Source organism: Dendrobates tinctorius, unplaced genomic scaffold, assembly GCF_039654945.1.
Source record: "Dendrobates tinctorius isolate UK_male_01 unplaced genomic scaffold, ASM3965494v1 ptg000196l, whole genome shotgun sequence".
NCBI lineage: Eukaryota > Metazoa > Chordata > Amphibia > Anura > Dendrobatidae > Dendrobates > Dendrobates tinctorius.
This window is the reverse complement of record NW_027361863.1, coordinates 1599119-1619269: the sequence shown is the minus strand read 5'-3', so window position 1 is coordinate 1619269 and position 20151 is coordinate 1599119. Positions and strand designations below refer to the sequence as shown.

At 44.0% G+C, this 20151-nt stretch overlaps 1 protein-coding gene across 2 annotated transcripts in view; it reads left to right on the top strand.

The window, feature by feature from the left end:
- BCCIP (BRCA2 and CDKN1A interacting protein) overlaps nt 1-20151 on the top strand; it is a 48911-nt gene that overhangs the window by 8694 nt on the left and 20066 nt on the right. The window contains exons 3-5 of one of the 2 annotated variants that reach the window (XM_073552772.1): nt 15626-15767; nt 15851-16004; nt 16352-17295. The exons of the other annotated variant lie outside the window; for it this stretch is intronic. Of the exons in view, the coding sequence (XP_073408873.1) occupies nt 15626-15767; nt 15851-16004; nt 16352-16799 (744 nt within the window). The 3' untranslated portion in view covers nt 16800-17295. Of the gene's footprint in view, nt 1-15625; nt 15768-15850; nt 16005-16351; nt 17296-20151 lie in introns of those variants that run through there. 2 annotated transcript variants of the gene reach the window in all.

The following is a 20151-nucleotide window of genomic DNA, read 5'->3' as shown; positions in this document are numbered from 1 at the left end:
ATTCCCTTAACCCCCTCATGACAGCCAATACGTATTTTGTCCACTACAGCTGACAACTTGCTGTATCACAAATGATCGGTGTTGGCACCATCCTTATCTGTTTAACCCCTTAGTTGCTGCTGTCAAAAGTGACTACATCAAATAAATGGTTAATAGATTGTGGGGGCTTGCACTTTAATCTGACACACCGAGATCATGATTGTGTGGTCCTGATGTTTGCCATAGCAGTTCATGGCCATATAGCGGCCTTATGGCCCCGTCACACATAGCTATCTCGCTAGCGAGATCGCTGCTGAGTCACAAGTTTTGTGACGCAACAGCGATTTCACCAGCGAGATCGCTATGTGTGACAGCGATCAGCGACCGGCCCCCCCTGCCGGTATCGCTGATCGCACTTGGAAAGCCCTGGACGTTTCTTTGGTCCCTGATCTCCCGCTGGCCAGCACGCATCACTGCGTGTGACAGGCGGGAGACCAGCGATCAGCTGGTAACTAAGGTACACATCGGGTTTCTAAGTGACGCACGTCACTTAGTTACCAGCTCCCTGGATCAGCGCGCTGGTAACTAAGTACACAGCGACGCGGCGTCGCTGGTGCTGATCGCTGGTGAAGCTGCCTGTTTGGCAGCTCACCAGCGATCATGTAGCGACTCGCCAGCGATCCTGACACGTTGATATCGTTGTCGGGATCGCTGGTGAGTCGCTATGTGTGACGGGGCCCTTAGAGTCTGCCGGCTATAGCAGTCGGTTCAGAAGTTAGTGACATTTAGGTGGTAAACAAACATTTTTTCTTTCTTGCTATACCACTTTGCATTAATTCCTGAAAATCACCTGAAGGGTTAATAAACTACCTGACAGCAGTTTTCAATATGTCAGGGGGTGCAGTTTTTAAAATGGTATCATGTTTGGGGTTTTCCAATATATAGGACACCCAAAGTCACTTCAAACTTGGATAGGTCCCTCAAAAAAATAAATTTTGTAAATTTCCTTGAAAAAATGAAAAATTATTCCTACATTTTTAAACCTCCTAAAAGGCTAACAAAATAAACTAGCGGTTTAATAATTGTGCTGATGTAAAGCAGGCATGTGGGAAATGTTATTTATTGATGTTTTTCTGTGGTATGACTCTCTGGATTAAAAGGATAATCATTCAAAGTTTGAAAATTGCAATTTTTTTTTACATTTTTTTCAAGTTTCTGATATTTTTTTATAAATAAACACAAAATATATCAATCTAAATTTACCACTATCATAAATTATAATGTGCCATGAAAAAACAGTCTCAAAATCACTGGGATTTGTTGAAGCATTCCAGAGTTATGACCACATAAAGTGACATTGGTCAGAATTTAAAAAATTGGCCCGGTCACAAAGGGGTTAAAGCAAATGGCATGACTCTTGGCTTTAGAAGAAATTACATTCTAATCTCATAAAAGATGCTTCTACCCATAATACATAACCCTTTTATTAAGTAGCTGTAGCCTTAGCACTACCTGGTATGACCTACACTTGAAGTTTTTAACGGCTCTTGTGGTTGTGGACCATTGATTGCACGTATACTTTATCATTGGAACACTTTCTTTCTCCACTAAATTAAAGAGCAGTTAATATATTGCAGCCATCATATTATGCAACACTGTGTACTTACAATTGCTCATTTTGCCTTTCTACCCATTCTTCTCTTTTCTCTCTATGTACAAACAGGAAGTTTCTTGTCCCTGCATTTATCATTCCCCTCTTCAACGCCTGACCGAGCTGCTTCCAGGGACTTTTTCAGCGACTCATGACTTATGCAGAGAAAATTGACCTCCTGTTTCTACATAGAGCTTAGAAGAATTCATCTAGTCATGTGCTGTCATAGACCTAATGGAAAAGAAATGAATTATCTGGGTAGAAAGGCAAAATGAGCAATTGTAAGTGTGGTGCTATATAATATGATGACTGCAATATTAATAGCATAAAGAGTTTGATGAGAGTGCTTCTTTAGGTTTATGACATAAAAGTCCACTGTGGTTTAGGACTTTTGTGCCACTTCCAGGACATTACAAAAGCAATCACAGGGGTGTTATATTGTACGTACTGACTTTTTTTTTCCTTGGCGTTGTCCTGAGCACTTGGCTCTTAGATCTCATCTGTTCAGCATGAAACCAATTAGAAGTTCATTTCGGCTCCTTCACCCTAGAGATTAGTGAGTGCCAAGTCAGAGCTCATGAACAGGACACTCGCAACCCACGAATTTTTACTGCTTAATGGAGCTTTTAAAGGATATGGACAGTAGCATTTGTTTACTGAAATGCAGTTCCTTTTTTTTTTTTTTTTTTAAGCTAAATATAACTTTCTCACGTTATTCCCATTAACATGTTGGAGCGTTTGGCTTCTGCAGCCGCTATGTATCACTGTATATAGTAGACCGGTCATCAGGTTCTACCACCACTTTCCTAGCCTTCTAGTGTGCTGTCATCGCCATTGCAACCTGGAATACCGTATAGTGGCGCTAATCCTGTACCGCACTGTGAGTTGTTTGATAGCCGGGACCCGGACCATCCATGGCATCTCCCATAGCCTTATCCTTATCAAGCCTTATAAGGGAGGGGGGACCAGAGTTTTGTAACTATTAGTCGTGTGAATGAAAATGTGCCTAATTTATAGCTACTTTATTATTTTCATGGATTGATTAAAAAAAATAATTACATCAAAGTAAGTTTTTATTGCTTGGAAACAGCCTTCTTATGTATTCAGTGCGAAGTACCACCGACCTTACGCTTTATTCTGAAGATATCTATATTGTTCCATATTGATTTGTGCCTTGTTGTCAAGTGATAGTTGGACGATGTTGTTCTAGGATCACGTATCCATTGGGCATTTTCTGAAAATAGGTAGGACAAGTTGGGCATCCATTTGTGGCTTCCATTCCACTTTGTATGATCTTGAACTTTTTAGTAAGTAACTGATTCCTTCAATGCACATGTGCTCATTTTTACATTCAGTAAAGACTTTTTCCAATGGGCTAGTGCATTTATGGAGATGGCTAACGATTTGTACTCTGTTGGGTATGTTGGCTCAGTGAGGCAGATGATGTAACTACTTCTTGTTTGACTGTTCATAGACTTTTTATGGAAGTCATTTGGACCAGAAGATGACTAGATGTGCTCTATACCGAAGTGAACTCTAAGGCTATGTTCTAATGAAGCACTCTATACCGAAGGGAACTCGAAGGCCATATGCCCTTGAAGCGCTCTATGCCGAAGTGAGCTCTAAGGCCACGTACCCATGTCACGCTCTATGCCGAAGGGTACTCGAAGGCCATTTCCCCATGATGCGCTCTATACCAAAGGAAACGCCATGGCCATGTCCCCATGACGCGCTCTATACCAAAGGGAGCTTGATGGCCATGTCCCCATGACGCGCTCTATACCAAAGGGAACTTGATGGCCATGACCCCATGAAGCGCTCTATACCAAAGGAAACTCGATGGTCATGTCCCCATGACGCATCCTATACCAAAGGGAACTCGATGGCCATGTCCCCATGACGCATCCTATACCAAAGGGAACTCAATGGCCATGTCCCCATGACGCATCCTATACCAAAGGGAACTCAATGGCCATGTCCCCATGACGCATCCTATACCAAAGGGAACTCGATGGCCATGTCCCCATGACGCGCTCTATACCAAAGGAAACTCGATGGCCATGTCCCCATGACGCGCTCTATACCAAAGGAAACTCGATGGCCATTTCCCCATGGCGCGCTCTATACCAAAGAGAACCCGATGGCCATGTCCCCATGACGCATTCTATATCAAAGGGAACTCGATGGCCATGTCCCCATGACGCGCTCTATACCAAAGGAAACTCGATGGCCATGTCCCCATGACGCATCCTATACCAAAGGGAACTCAAGAGAGGATTCAAAAAGATATAAATAAACTGGAGAAGTGGGCAGCAACTAACAGAATGGTTTTTAACAGGGAAAAATGCAAAGTACTACATCTGGGCAATAAAAATGTAAAAAGAATATACAGAATGGGAGGAATAGGGCTAAGCAACAGCACATGTGAAAAAGACTTGGGTATACTAATAGATCACAGACTGAATATGAGTCAACAGTGTGATGCAGCAGCAAAAAAGGCAAATGCAATTCTAGGATGTATTAACAGAAGCATACCGTCTAGATCACGTGAAGTCATTATTTCCCTCTACTCCTCTTTGGTCAGACCTCATCTGGAATATTGTGTCCAGTTTTGGGCACCACATTTTAAAAAAGACATCAACAAACTGGAGCAAGTTCAGAAAAGAGCAACCAGAATGGTGACCGGTCTGCAAACCCTGTCTTATGAGGAAAGGTTGCAGGATTTGGGATTGTTTAGTTTGCAAAAGAGAAGACTGAGAGGAGACTTAATAGCTGTCTACAAATATCTAAAGGGCTGTCACATTGTAGAAGGATCAACTTCATTCTCATTTGCACAAGGAAAGACTAGAAGCAATGGGATGAAACTGAATGGGAGGAGACACAGATTAGATATTAGAAAAAACTTTTTGACAGAGTGATCAATGAGTGGAACAAGTTGCCACGAGAAGTGGTGAGTTCTCCTTCAATGGAAGTCTTCAAACAGAGGCTGGACAGACATCTGACTGGGATGATTTAGCGAATCCTGCTTTGAGCAGGGGGTTGGACCAGATGGCCCAGGAGGTCCCTTCCAACTCTACTATTCTATGATTCTATGTCCCCATGACGCGCCCTATACCAAAGGGAAACTCGATGGCCATGTCCCCATGACGCGCCCTATTCCAAAGTGAACCCGATGGCCATGTCCCCATGACGCGCTCTATACCAAAGGAAACTCTATGGCCATGTCTCCATGACGCGCTCTATGCCAAAGGAAACCCGATGGCCATGTCCCCATGACGCGCTCTATACCAAAGGAAACCCAATGGCCATGTCCCCATGACGCGCTCTATACCAAAGGAAACTCGATGGCCATGTCCCCATGACGCGCTCTATACCATAGGAAACTCGATGGCCATGTCCCCATCACGCGCCCTATACCAAAGGGAACTCGATGACATGTCCCCTTGACGCGCCCTATACCAAAGGGAACTCGATGACATGTCCCCTTGACGCGCCCTATACCAAAGGGAACTCGATGGCCATGTCCCCATGACGCGCCCTATACCAAAGGGAACTCGATGGCCATGTCCCCATGACGCGCCCTATACCAAAGGGAACTCGATGGCCATGTCCCCATGACGCGCTCTATACCAAAGGGAACTCGATGGCCATGTCCCCATGACGCGCTCTATACCAAAGGGAACTCGATGGCCATGTCCCCATGACGCGCTCTATACCAAAGGGAACTCGATGGCCATGTCCCCATGACGCGCTCTATACCAAAGGGAACTCGATGGCCATGTCCCCATGACGCGCTCTATACCAAAGGGAACTCGATGGCCATGTCCCCATGACGCGCTCTATACCAAAGGGAACTCGATGGCCATGTCCCCATGACGCGCTCTATACCAAAGGGAACTCGATGGCCATGTCCCCATGACGCGCTCTATACCAAAGGGAACTCGATGGCCATGTCCCCATGACGCGCTCTATACCAAAGGGAACTCGATGGCCATGTCCCCATGACGCGCTCTATACCAAAGGGAACTCGATGGCCATGTCCCCATGACGCGCTCTATACCAAAGGGAACTCGATGGCCATGTCCCCATGACGCGCTCTATACCAAAGGGAACTCGATGGCCATGTCCCCATGACGCGCTCTATACCAAAGGGAACTCGATGGCCATGTCCCCATGACGCGCTCTATACCAAAGGGAACTCGATGGCCATGTCCCCATGACGCGCTCTATACCAAAGGGAACTCGATGGCCATGTCCCCATGACGCGCTCTATACCAAAGGGAACTCGATGGCCATGTCCCCATGACGCGCTCTATACCAAAGGGAACTCGATGGCCATGTCCCCATGACGCGCTCTATACCAAAGGGAACTCGATGGCCATGTCCCCATGACGCGCTCTATACCAAAGGGAACTCGATGGCCATGTCCCCATGACGCGCTCTATACCAAAGGGAACTCGATGGCCATGTCCCCATGACGCGCTCTATACCAAAGGGAACTCGATGGCCATGTCCCCATGACGCGCTCTATACCAAAGGGAACTCGATGGCCATGTCCCCATGACGCGCTCTATATCAAAGGGAACTCGATGGCCATGTCCCCATGACGCGCTCTATATCAAAGGGAACTCTACGGCCATGTCCCCATGACGCGCTCTATATCAAAGGGAACTCGATGGCCATGTCCCCATGACGCGCTCTATACCAAAGGGAACTCGATGGCCATGTCCCCATGACGCGCTCTATACCAAAGGGAACTCGATGGCCATGTCCCCATGACGCGCTCTATACCAAAGGGAACTCGATGGCCATGTCCCCATGACGCGCTCTATACCAAAGGGAACCCGATGGCCATGTCCCCATGACGCGCTCTATACCAAAGGAAACTCGATGGCCATGTCCCCATGACGCACTCTATGCCAAAGGGAACTTGAAGGCCATGACGCACTCTATGCCAAAGTGAGCTCTAAGGCCATGTCCCTATGACACGCTCTATGCCGAAGGGAACTCTTATGGCCATGTCCCCATGAAGTATTAAAACTTGTTCTCTCCCACTGTATTTTTTTATTTTTTGTGTGCAGAAAGCCCACTGCATAAAGTGGATAGGCTTTAATTAAAACGTATGCTGTTGCGTGTTTAAAGACGCTGATGAACTGTGTTTTTGCTGTGTTCTTCCCCAGTAGGCTTCTATGGGGAGCTTGAAAAATGCAATTGGGTATTTTAAATGCATTTTTTTTTTTTTTAAATGCAGAGTTCTTTAACTTTCACACTATAAAAGATACATGCAAAAAGCTTCAAATCTGCAGCGCAAGTTGCTATTCCGCATTCTAGTCAGATACCTGCAGGAAGAAAAAAACAAAGCTGCAGTTTTGCACATAGGAACATGGCCTCAAACTTCATGTTGCGGAGTTGCTGTAGTCATTGCAGGCATTACTATGGTAGATTACTTTGGACTCGCCGTGTTTTTGTGAATGTAGCTTCCATTTGGTTTAGTTCCTCCTTAGCCAGTGTGTCAGTTAATGGAGTTAGATGTAGAGGCTCTTTATGTGGATAAGAACCAGTGCTTGTCGAACCTTTGACACTATGATGATGGATTTCCGAACACTTGTATAAATATGTACAAGTACATATGAAAAATACGGTAATTTAACGTGTCTAAAAACTCCTTTCCGTTGCCTGTATATAACCGTTTTCATTGTCCTTTTCTATTCACTTGTTTTGACAAGTTGCATCCAATTTTCCAATGTTTGCACGTCAACACTTTTGTGCTTGGTTTCTTCGTTGCATTATTTAAGTTCTTCGCCAGCCTTGGCTTTGGCACAAGCCTGCACTTTCCTCTCTGTTGTTCCTCTCTTACACTTGGAGAGCTTTCTCTGGCTTTCATATTATTGTGACTCTACAGTTGGACGCCCATTTTTCTTGCTCAAAGGTCTCCATTGCATTAGTCATTGGGTGAGTTTTCTGCTTCAGCAAACTCAAGCTTCTTCCCAACCCAAAAGCGTCAGCTTAGGGGCTCTTGTTTCACAAGGCAGTAGTACTGCAAGAAGTTTGGGTGGGCACAACACTGAGAGTATCAAACTATTATATGGATCAAGAAAGGCGCTTTAAAATCTGCAAAAAAAAAAAAATTTCCCAGGTACACATTACAGGTAAATTGTGCAGCGGAACAGAGGGCAACGCAAGCAAATTATATTTTATACAATCTCGTCATTTTTACACGGATTTTGACCTGCTTTACAGATTAGATTCCTTTTTGTGAAGTCTGAAGAATAAAGGTCCACAGGCGCACATGTTATATAGTGTTGTGGACTTTGGTTTAATTTTCCTGCGGAACAGAAATTCATGAAGGATTGGCCTCCGTTTTATTTTCTGTGATTGCTGCCAATCCGGATTGTAGATCAACAGCATGGCCAGGTATCGGAGGATGGACGTGGAGGTCTTCCAAGTCTTGTGCAGGTAATTATTTTACCATATTTAATGTCCTAGAATAAAAGAAATTCATCATTATAATTTATTTTTTTTCTTTCAGGTGCAGTCCCATCCTTTTTCTTTTTTGCTCTGAAACCCAAATGTCAGTGGTTACAAAGGCCAAAATAGAAGAGATGAAATGTGAGGACAGGTGTGCTGGTTATACATCCAATTGGAATGAGCAGTTCCTACCGTGTAAAGGAGATAATTGGAAAGTAATAAAGCACAACTTATTCTGAATCTTAACGAACAATCTGCTTTATGTCCTACAGCCAACACAGAGGGAATCGGTCACAATGTGCACGCAGATCCTACGAGTGGAATGACCTTGCCTATTGCAATACATTTTCTTTTGTGGCTCCTTATTTGGAAAATCAGGAGCCTTTTTGGTTTTCTCACAAATTGGAAGACCATGTTTCACTGTTGCAGCTGAAGCTCCATACTGAGCAAAAGGAACGGCAGATAAGGAAGAAAAAAAACATCAGCCCATTTAGATGGCGACCTGGAGGGCCATTAAAGAATAAGCTCGGTCGTCATCACTGTCCACTCCAACCGATGCCGAAAAAGCTAGACACTTCTTCATAAAGTCCAACCCCGATGGTGGACTCAAAGGAGCCTCCAGAGCGAAAGCTAAACAGAGTTAGAGGTTCTGTTGATTATCCAGAGGCTTCAGGCTACCTAGATTTTTTTAGAGGGCCTCTCAGATGTGCTTTATGGTTTTCTTCCTTGCAGTCCTGGTGCACCTCCAACATCACCACCTCACCATTATGGCCATGCCCATCTTTCCCTCCTCCCAATACATGGGTGCTCTTCCCGCTTGCACTAATTCTTCTGATCCCAGTTTTTCTTTCAGGGCTTCAAAGGCAACTGAAATAATTGCTAATGAGACCCACAAAGTTTGGTCTAGCTCTTAAACTACTACTCTTGGGTCTAAGGGTATGTGCACACGGTGCGGATTTTGCTGCGGATTTTCCTCTGCGGATCCGCTGCAGATCCGCAAGCAATGTACAGTACCATGTTAGCCAATGGCTTTTCAAAACCGCAGTGCACATGCTGCGGCTTTACAACTGCAGCATGTCAATTCTTTCTGCGGATTCCGCAGCGGTTTGATACCTGTTCCATTGTCCAGGTGTCAAACCGCAGGTCACTTCACCTTTGGATTTACCTGCAAATCTGCGCGGAAAAATCCGCAGCTCAATTCGCTCGGTGTGCACTAGGGTGACCGGATCTCATATGGGGGGGGAAAAAATGTCAGAATCTTGTTCGTCTGGACCCCACAAAACGATTCCCCTTTCCAGATATTGAGAGAGCCAAAATTTGAGCTCGATCAAACGACGTTAACCCGTGCCGCTCGTCGCTCAAAGTTTGAAAAAATCCAAATTGAGGTATTTTAAGATTTAGGTATTTTGCATAGTCTGTTAGACTATAAAGAATGTGACAACAACATTGCAGAAATAGCCCTGACCAAATTTTCGAACCATTTGTGGTATTTGAATGCAGAGTTGGTGGGATTATCGTTTTTTGATCCCACCATTACAGACAATGAAAAGTTGTTAATGGCTAATAAATTGCTCAGTAGCACAGATGAACCATCAGAGCTCGCTAACCTACATAAGTTGATAATTTTACATAGTTATCTAATCTATTATAGAGCTTTTGTTAAAGTAGTTTTTGAAACGTCAGAATATAATGCTCGGCATTTGCTTACAACTTGCAGGACATATTGCTTTTGTTCTTCATCTTTTGTCAGAAGGTCGTTAAAGTCGGTTACTTCCTACCTCTTTTAATTTTTCTTTCCTAACTTTTGGATTTACAACCCTAGCGTGCTCTGATGGTTCATCTGTGCTACTGAGCAATTTATTAGCCATTAACAATGTTTCATTGTCTGTAATGGTGGGATCAAAAAACGATAATCCCACCAACTCTGCATTCAAATACCACAAATGGTTCGAAAATTTGGTCAGGGCTATTTCTGCAATGTTGTTGTCACATTCTTTATAGTCTAACAGACTATGCAAAATACCTAAATCTTAAAATACCTCAATTTGGATTTTTTCAAACTTTGAGCGACGAGCGGCACGGGTTAACGTCGTTTGATCAAGCTCAAATTTTGGCTATCTCAATATCTGGAAAGGGGAATCGTTTTGTGGGGTCCAGACGGACAAAATTCCGACATCGATTTTTTGCGGTCACCCTAGTGTGCACTCGCCCTAAAAGTGTATTTTCCATATAGCTCTCATCTTTGTTATTTTTATTTTGTCCACCTGATAAATAAAATACCATATATACTCGAATATAAGCTGAGATTTTCAGCCCATTTTTTGGGGCTGAAAGTCCCCCTTTCGGCTTATATTCGAGTCATATACACCAGGGGGCGGGGGTGTCAGGTCATACTTACCCGTCCTGGCGCTGTCTCTGCAGCCCCCAGCTTCTCTGCGATCTCCCTTCCTTCCTTCAGCGGTCACATGGTACTGCTCATTAAACTCATGAATATGTGCATATTCATGAGTTTAATAAGTGGTACCACGTGACCGCTGAAGGCAGGAAGGAAAATCGCGAAGAAGCTGGGGGCTGCAGAGACAGGGCCAGGACAGGTAAGTATAGTGATATTCACCTGTCCGGGGTCCATCACTGCTTGCTGCTGTCTGGCACGTCATCGGTCAGTGACGTTCAAACAGGGCACGGTGACGTGGTTAGTGCGCGCCGCGCCCCCTGCAGTCTGAACGTCACTGACAGATGAAGTGCCAGACAGCAGCAAGCAGCGATGGACGCAGGACAGGTGAATATCTCTGGTGCCGGCAGTGACACCGACACCTGGCCCCCAGCGACGGAGAGGTGAGTGTGTTAGCGGCATCTTATGGGGGCAGCATATAGGGGCATAATCTATGGAGCATCTTATGGGGGCAGCATATGAGGGAATAATCTATGGAGCATCTTATGGGGGCAGCATATGGGGGCATAATCTATGGAGCATCTTATGGAGGCAGCATATTGGGGCATAATCTATGGAGCATCTTATGGAGGCAGCATATTGGGGCATAATCTATGGAGCATCTTATGGGGGCATAATCTATGGAACATCTTATGGGGCCATAACCTTTATGGAGCAGCATATGGGGCATATTATTCTATGGAGCATCTTATGGGGCCATTATTAACCTTTGTGCAGCATTATATGGGGTGTATTTGTATGGAGCATCTTATGGGGCCCATCATGAACTGTATGGAGCATTATGTCAGGCTCCTGATTCAATATGGATATTCAAAAACATTTAACCTACTGATGTCTCAATTACTTTTATTGGAATCTATTTTTATTTTTGAAATTTACCAGTAGCTGCTGCATTTTCCACCCTAGGCTTAAACGCGAGTCAATAAGTTTTCCCAGTTTTTTGTGGCAAAATTAGGGGGGGGGGGGGGGGTCGGCTTATACACGAGTATATATGGTAAACTTTTCCACCCCAAACAAGGAGATAGTTAAATGTATGTCAAGACACGAAGACATTTTGTGTTGTATACGTAAAATATGTTGCACCTATGTGTGGTGTATTCCTTTCTTTTAGTGCTGGTGATTTTAGTGATTTGTGACCCCTTTTGATGGGAATAATGAAGCCACTGTGGAAGAGCATCTCCCTTACTCTCTCGCCATCGTGTATACCCGGTTGCTACCAATCTGTTAACATTTGGAGAGTCTTCATTGAAGAATAACGGGGGCTTACACATTTGAGATGTCATTGGGAAAGGCTTTAAAAGAAACCTGTCACCAGCTCTCTGTTCGTTATGTGGATGACGCATCACATCAATCAAAGCAGGAGGACGCGATTAGGAGCAGAGAGGAAGGACGTACGCCGCAGCAAAGATGCCCATCAGACTGGACCACTCTTATTTACATACAGCACGGAAGCATATCAAATGGTATTTTTGGGGGAATACAGGGGGAGTCAGGAGCTGACAGATACGTTTGTGGAATTCAGCACAGGAGCAGTTAAAGGTGGTGACATTTGTTCATAGGCTCCAAAACTGGTGACAGGTTCCCTTTATTTGACCAATGGAGAAAATAAATTAATCATCTTTGCTGATTTATTTTTTGCGCCAATCAGATATAACATAGTAAATGGCATTGATTATCTGATGACAACAGCACCTGGTAAAGGAAGGGAACAGTCTGTTAACATCATAAAAAAATGGCTGAGTATAAGACCGAAGATATTTTGACAATGGCTACATAGCGACTCATGATGGTATTACTGATTGGGTGGATCAAGGAAATGCTGTAGATATAGTATATCTTGACTTCAGCAAAGCATTTGACAAAGTCTCTCATACAATCCTTATTGAAAAAATGACTAAGTATGGAATGGACAAGGCAACTGTTAGGTGGATTCATAACTGGCTTAGTGATCGGACCCAAAGAGTGGTCGTAAATGGCTGCACATCTAGTTGGAAGAATGTCTCAAGTGGGGTACCACAGGGCTCTGTCCTGGGCCCTGTATTGTTCAACATCTTTATCAACGATTTAGATGAAGGAATTGAGGGTAAACTGATTAAATTTGCTGATGACACAAAGCTAGGAGGGATAGCTAATACTAGAGAAGAGAGAGAGAGGATTCAAAAAGATTTAAATAAACTGGAGCAGTGGGCAGCAACTAACAGAATGGTTTTTAACAGGGAGAAATGCAAAGTACTACATCTGGGCAATAAAAATGAAAAAAGCATATATAGAATGGGAGGAATAGGGCTAAGTGACAGCACATGTGAAAAAGACTTGGGTATACTAATAGATCACAGACTGAATATGAGTCAACAGTGTGATGCAGCAGCAAAAAAGGCAAATGCAATTCTAGGATGTATTAACAGAAGCATACAGTCTAGATCACGTGAAGTAATTATTTCCCTCTACTCCTCTTTGGTCAGACCTCATCTGGAATATTGTGTCCAATTTTGGGCACCACATTTTAAAAAAGACATCAACAAACTGGAGCAAGTTCAGAAAAGAGCGACCAGAATGGTGACCGGTCTGCAAACCCTGTCTTATGAGGAAAGGTTGCAGGATTTGGGAATGTTTAGTTTGCAAAAGAGAAGACTGAGAGGAGACTTAATAGCTGTCTACAAATATCTAAAGGGCTGTCACATTGTAGAAGGATCAACTTTATTCTCATTTGCACAAGGAAAGACTAGAAGCAATGGGATGAAGCTGAATGGGAGGAGACACAGATTAGATATTAGAAAAAACTTTTTGACAGAGTGATCAATGAGTGGAACAGGCTGCCACGAGAAGTGGTGAGTTCTCCTTCAATGGAAGTCTTCAAACAGAGGCTGGACAGACATCTAACTGGGATGATTTAGCGAATCCTGCTTTGAGCAGGGGGTTGGACCAGATGGCCCAGGAGGTCCCTTCCAACTCTACGATTCTATGATACTTTTTTTTTCTATGATTGTCATCTCCTGTGAAGGGCGTTTCACATGGGACGTTCCTGGGATGCAGGGGTTAGTACCTGCCAAAATAATTCAACAGTTGAACCGGTGGCAAGGTCAAGGTTCCCAAGGCTCATTGGTGGATGGATGGAGCGGGGGGGAGAGTAAAGGCTAGTCCATCTAGTCTGATCCCAAATGAGAACTACAGTTGCCAAATTGCTGGAAGGCGTAATAATGTCCAACATCGATAGCATGGCAGCTCGCTGTGCTTGAGGCTGCATAGCCATAGTCCAGACAGTGCCCATGCTGCCCCTCTTCCATTGCTGTGACCTGTCACAATAGGCGCGTAAGCATCAGAACAGGACCCAGGAGTAGAAGACTATTGCTTGATCTCCTGACTCATGGAAAAGAAAGCATCCTGTGGATGTCCGTCCCTTACCTGGGGGAAGAGATGGAACAGGTTGCACGACTAGAAGAAGACTGAGTGAGTGCCATGCTCTGGAAAACCTTGTGTGCCATGTTCTTGAAAAGTTTGGGTCCTGTTTTCACTAGGATGTGATTTGCATAAAGACCAACTACTCGCCACACTGAAGGTCCTTTGTACAAGAATGGTCTAAGGCTGGTTTCACACTAGGTTTTTTTTTGCGCTGCGTGCGCATACATGCGCAATGCTCCCCAATGTTTAACACGGTTGTGCATTGTGTAGCGTTTGTATGCGTTTTTTTGCAGTGTGCGCCTATGCGCGCCGGACGCACCCTGTTGCATTTTCTGTGCGCCCAACCTGTGTAAAAAAAAAAAAAAAAAAAGCATGCGCACGGAATGCGCAAAAAAACCACATTACAGTCTATGGGAACTCTGACGTGCGCATGGACATGCGCACGTCAGCGTTTAAAAACGCATGCGTTTTTAGAGTCAGAGTGGTAAAAAGGCATATATAACGCTTCATGCGTTTTTTTGTATGCGTCTGCGCTGCGCAGCGCAAAAAAACGCTAGTGTGAAAGTAGCCTAAGGACCATGAAAAAGAGTTCAAGATGATGGCTGATCTCTAATTTCTCCAGATCTCAATCTAAACGAACCTGTGTTGTAAAACAAGTCCAACCGATGAGAGCCGCGCCGAGCAACTTGTATACGGTACTTTAAAGGCCGGATCTGCTTCTATTTTCTGAGTGCCAAATACCGCAGCACACCTTCAGCATTTTAACCTCAAAAGGTTAACTTATAAAGTATGAGTGTGGGGGTGTTATAGTAGTTCTTGGGGAGACAGGATATTGTTGTTTTTTTTTATATTATTTTTTTGCTTTTAAATAAAACTTTTTTATTTAAAATCGGTCCATTTGCTTACCTGAAATTCGAGGTATAGGGATGTAAAGAACTCGTGTTGCCAAAAAATGTGATCATGAGTGAGAGAGAAATAATAAAAATAAATTGATCACACATTAACTTCTTCACACCTGTTTCCTTAATTTCTTGTGCTCTTTGGACATCAGTGCTCATTACCATTCCCTCTGAAAATGGATTGTACCCTTAGGGCAGGGCCATACTGTGTGCGCGTTGCCAGCTTAGCTGAACCTCCGCTCACCCACGGCGAGCATTCAATGGCTGCACAATTGGAAGACTAAATTGTGCCACGAGTGGTCATCTCGGTGGCCAAAAATTCGGCTGCATGCGGCCAGCCGCACTGTTTGTCCATACCACTGTAGGGACACGGGCAAAACCTGCCTTGTCTGTCGGGGACAGGCTTTCTACCATGACATATAGCACTTCACCGAGCATTTTTGTGTAAATCTAGAAAGATTGCAGATTACGGTGAACCCACCTTGCGGTAAGGGGGACACATTAAGATATTCAGCATCAAAGACGCCATTAAGTGCAAACACGTAGTGGTGCTTGTGACCACGACAGAGTTCGTCGTTTGTTTTCCACGTGTGGACTCTGCTGTGAATCATGTCGCTCCATTGGAGGGTGTGACCGCAGCTGGTAAGTGCCTACATTGTATTTTATTACTTTTCAGGGCAATATAATATTTATATTTATTTTATATAGGTTTTTATCATGTTGCTGTTGTAATTTAATGTTTTGAGTTTTATTTTTTTTTTCTCTTTCCAAATGCAGGTGGAAGCCCATCCTGTACTGTGGGATACATCCGAAAATGGGTACAGTGACCGCCAGCTAAAAGACGAAGCCTGGAATACGATCTGCCGAAGTCTGCACCTTAACTGGGATGGACTGCCCGAGAAGCAGCAGGAGATCATCGGCAAGTGTCCCGGCTATTAAATACGACTAATATCCGAAATCTGTGGTTTGTTTTTGTTTTAATTTACTTTGCCCTGTTTGTAGAGTGTGACATCAAGAACAAATGGCGGACTGTGTTAGGCAAATTTATACGGGAACTGGCACGGGAGCAACGGTGCACAACCGCTCAGTCGAAACGCAAGCCGTACATATACAGGAAGGAAATGATGTTCCTTACAACTAGCGGCGAGATCCTTCAGTAAGTATTGCATAGTTACGTAGAGGGTTTGTCCCATCAAGCCACTTCCTGTCCTTATAGGTACGGACCCCATAGAGGAGGAGTCGTTGAGCGAGGAATATGTTACTCTGGAGGAATCCAGTTTGTATGGCTTTTCTTTGCGGTTGGAACCTGTACTGTTTTGCATGGACTGAGCACAAGTCTCCCAACCCGAACTCGACAGCCTCGTATAACTATAAGGCTGTTGAGATCTGGTAAGGAGATCTGTGGCCAATCCGTGCGTTGTGGTTGAGGACTGATTTAGTTACACTAATAATACAATTACTACCAGCTTGTTTTTATGTCTTTTTTTTTTTTTTGCTTACCAGAGCTAACGTGGATGCTGACCTAGACATGCTTGAGGCAGAAGACCAGCAGAAGAATGGACCTGTCAAAGGCTCTGCACGAGGAGGAAAGGGATCCAAACGTAAATCTAAGAAGAATTCTGTGGTCATCTTGCCTCCGCGACCCCCCAGAATGAGAAAGAGACGCGTGGTCCGCAGCAGGGCCTTTATCTCCGAGCAGGTTGATGCGGGGATTTTGACCCTTTTGCAAAGGAGAGCTTCTGAAGACGGCCTTGACGACTTTGGACGTGTCGTGGCAGCTCAAGTACGCCGCTTGCCATTGAACAGGCGTGCTGACTTCATGTCTTTTGCTCTGAGCTCTGTGGAGTTTTTCCTTCCACCCTTTAACCCACCTGCGGTCGATACTTTGGTGTCCAGCCTCCGAGAGGTGTGCACCGAGCAACCTAGCAGCTCTCAGTCAGATTATTCCTAGACCTTGTACTGTACCGTGTCCCTTCTCCATTCCTGCTTTTATCTTTTCCTTGCCCCCTTTTAAGGATGTAATCACACACGACAAATACTTTGCAGAATTTGAGACTGAAACTTTGTTCCTTACATCTGATTGTGCTTTTAATTCTGAAACAGTTGAATGGATTTCTGAGAGGCACATCGCATTTACAGAAATGGGACAGTCACCGAATTTTCTGCAATATATCTACCACATGTGAATATACCATATTCCTCCTTTCCCCTCAGCCCTCGCTCTCATGTCCTTCTCCCTTCACCTTCTTGTATTAGTTCACAAATCCAGAGACGGAAGGGTGTATTGAGAGTTAGTGGGAGATGCTGTGAGTGGATTTAGGTACATTTTTTTGTATGTTATGTAGTGGGACTATTTACGCTAGGGTGGGTATTTTGTAAAAATATATTTTATTTATAATATTCGTGTATGTTTTGTTTTCTAAATAAAACTTTTGAAAAGTTGTAAAGTTTTGAATTTTTATTTATTCTACTCACCGAAATACATGGAGGGGTTTCGGATGCCAGCAGTCCTATGTCTTGTACATTAAGCCACATATTTATAATGTAGAGCAGAAATCACTTGAGCCTTGTGAAGGCCTTTTTTATTTTTTTTTTAAGGCTTAATAAAGGTTGCTTTGATTGCTCCATTCCGTGTTTGGGGAAGCAGAGGTGATTGATTGCTCCATTCCGTGTTTGGGGAAGCAGAGGTGATTGCTCCATTCCGTGATTGGGGAAGCAGAGGTGATTGATTGCTCCATTCTGTGTTTGGGGAAGCAGAGGTGATTGCTGCATTCTGTGTTTGGGGAAGCAGAGGTGATTGCCCCATTCTGTGTTTGGGGAAGCAGAGGTGATTGCCCCATTCTGTGTTTGGGGAAGCAGAGGTGATTGCCCCATTCTGTGTTTGGGGAAGCAGAGGTGATTGCCCCATTCTGTGTTTGGGAAAGCAGAGGTGATTGTTCCATTCCGTGACTGGGGAAGCAGAGGTGATTACTCCATTCTGTGTTTGGGGAAACAGAGGTGATTGCCCCATTCTGTGTTTGTGAAAGCAGAGGTGATTGCTCCATTCCGTGATTGGGAAAGCAGAGGTGATTGCTCCATTCTGTGTTTGGGGAAGCAGAGGTGATTGTTCCATTCGGTGTTTGGGAAGCAGAGGTGATTGCCCCATTCTGTGTTTGGGAAAGCAGAGGTGATTGTTCCATTCTGTGTTTGGGAAAGCAGAGGTGATTGCTCCATTCTGTGTTTGATGGTGCAGAGGTAATTGCTCCATTCCGTGATTGGGGAAGCAGAGGTGATTGCTCCATTCCGTGATTGGGGAAGCAGAGGTGATTGCTCCATTCCGTGATTGGGGAAGCAGAGGTGATTGCTCCATTCTGTGTTTGGGAAAGCAGAGGTGATTGCTCCATTCTGTGTTTGATGGTGCAGAGGTAATTGCTCCATTCCGTGATTGGGGAAGCAGAGGTGATTGCTCCATTCCGTGATTGGGGAAGCAGAGGTGATTGCTCCATTCTGTGTTTGGGGAAGCAGAGGTGATTGCACCATTCTGTGTTTGATGGTGCAGAGGTAATTGCTCCATTCTGTGATTGGGGAAGCAGAGGTGATTGCTCCATTCTGTGGTTGGGGAAGCAGAGGTGATTGCTCCATTCTGTGGTTGGGGAAGCAGAGGTGATTGTTCCATTCTGTGGTTGGGGAAGCAGAGGTGATTGTTCCATTCTGTGTTGGGGAAAGCAGAGGTGATTGCTCCATTCTGTGGTTGGGGAAGCACAAGTGATTGCTCCATTCTGTGTTTGGGGAGGCAGAAGGATGACCATATAGGCAAGAACCACAAGATTAAGTAGGTGTTTATTGACCTCTAAGGAAACTAAATGTCCAGTGCAATGCAAGCACATCTGCATTTTCTGATAAATCTGTACTGTTGACTCACAATAATAGAAGGCACCAAGAATATTGGGTGAAGATACATTTTCTGTGTCCTCATTAGTTAGAGATTTTCTTGCCACTGCCCAAAAAAAACCAAAAAAAAATTGATTATGTACAGTGCCTTGCAAAAGTATTCGGCGCCCTGGAACTTTTCAACCTTTTCCCACATATCATGCTTCAAACATAAAGATACCAAATGTACATTTTTGGTGAAGAATCAACAACAAGTGGGACACATTTGTGAAGTCGAATGAAATTTATTGGTTATTTTAAATTTTTGTGGAAATGCAAAAACTGAAAAGTGGGTCGTGCAATATTATTCTGTAGGTTACTGTGCACAATCCTGCACTTTTATGGGTGTTGGTGCTGGCTTTTGGTGAGGGTCAGGATAACCTGGAGTGAGGCGCCATAATGTATCCCCCTAGGGTGCCAACCTCCCTTGTCAGGTAGGGGAACGTAGGATTAGTTTCTGTTTCCCATAGATTATTTCTGAATACTTTAAACATTTTTTGCTGACGTGACTAATTATTACCCTGGCCTGAGCTACTCGCCTATAAATTGTGTGTGGGCTATATATTATGTGTCGGCTTTTTTATTGAATTCAATATACCGTAAGCTTTTTTTATATATATATTTTTTTTTTTCGTTTTTCCGCTAATTCATACCTTTATTCTGTATTGTTTTTTCTCCCGTACATCTTCTCATTAATTAGAGCGCTTCTTGCCGCTGACAAAAAAAACAAACAAAATAAATAGAACCCATTTTCCTCCAATGACCATATTAGTAATGCTGTAATTGGGGTTGTCAGAGATCCTCGTATTGAGGACCAATATGTTGGAATGGTCATTATGTGATCGGTGGTGGTCTGGCACCGTTTGGATACAAGCGATGTACGTTCAGTGGCTTCTGTGGAGTACTGCAGTTTATCTTCCATTCAGGAGAATTTATGACCACATCAAAGTTTGGCTCAACTTCGATGTTGTCATATCATCAGCAGAAAGGAGTTCAGAAAAAAGCGCAAGAGTTAAACGATCGCTGATGGATTCTCAGCTGACTCATTGTGCAGTCAGCAATGTGCTGAGAAAGAGCCTATAAAATCCCAACTGTGCAAAACTTTTACTGAAACTCAATTGCAAAACTTATTTGTAGCACAAAATGCATGCATTTAAGCTCAAACGCTTCTGGCAAAAAATATATATATCACTGTATAGTAGCAAAACCCTTGCATTCTGCAAACCATATCACAACCAGAGGATGGGGACATGTAGCATAAACATCTCCTGACAGAGTATCTGGTACCTCATATCTAGGAATATCTTAATGGATGAGTTTGGACCAAGATGCATGGGAATCCCACAGGAAAGCTTTTTGACCACTGGGACCCCCACAGACCCTGAGAGTGGGGC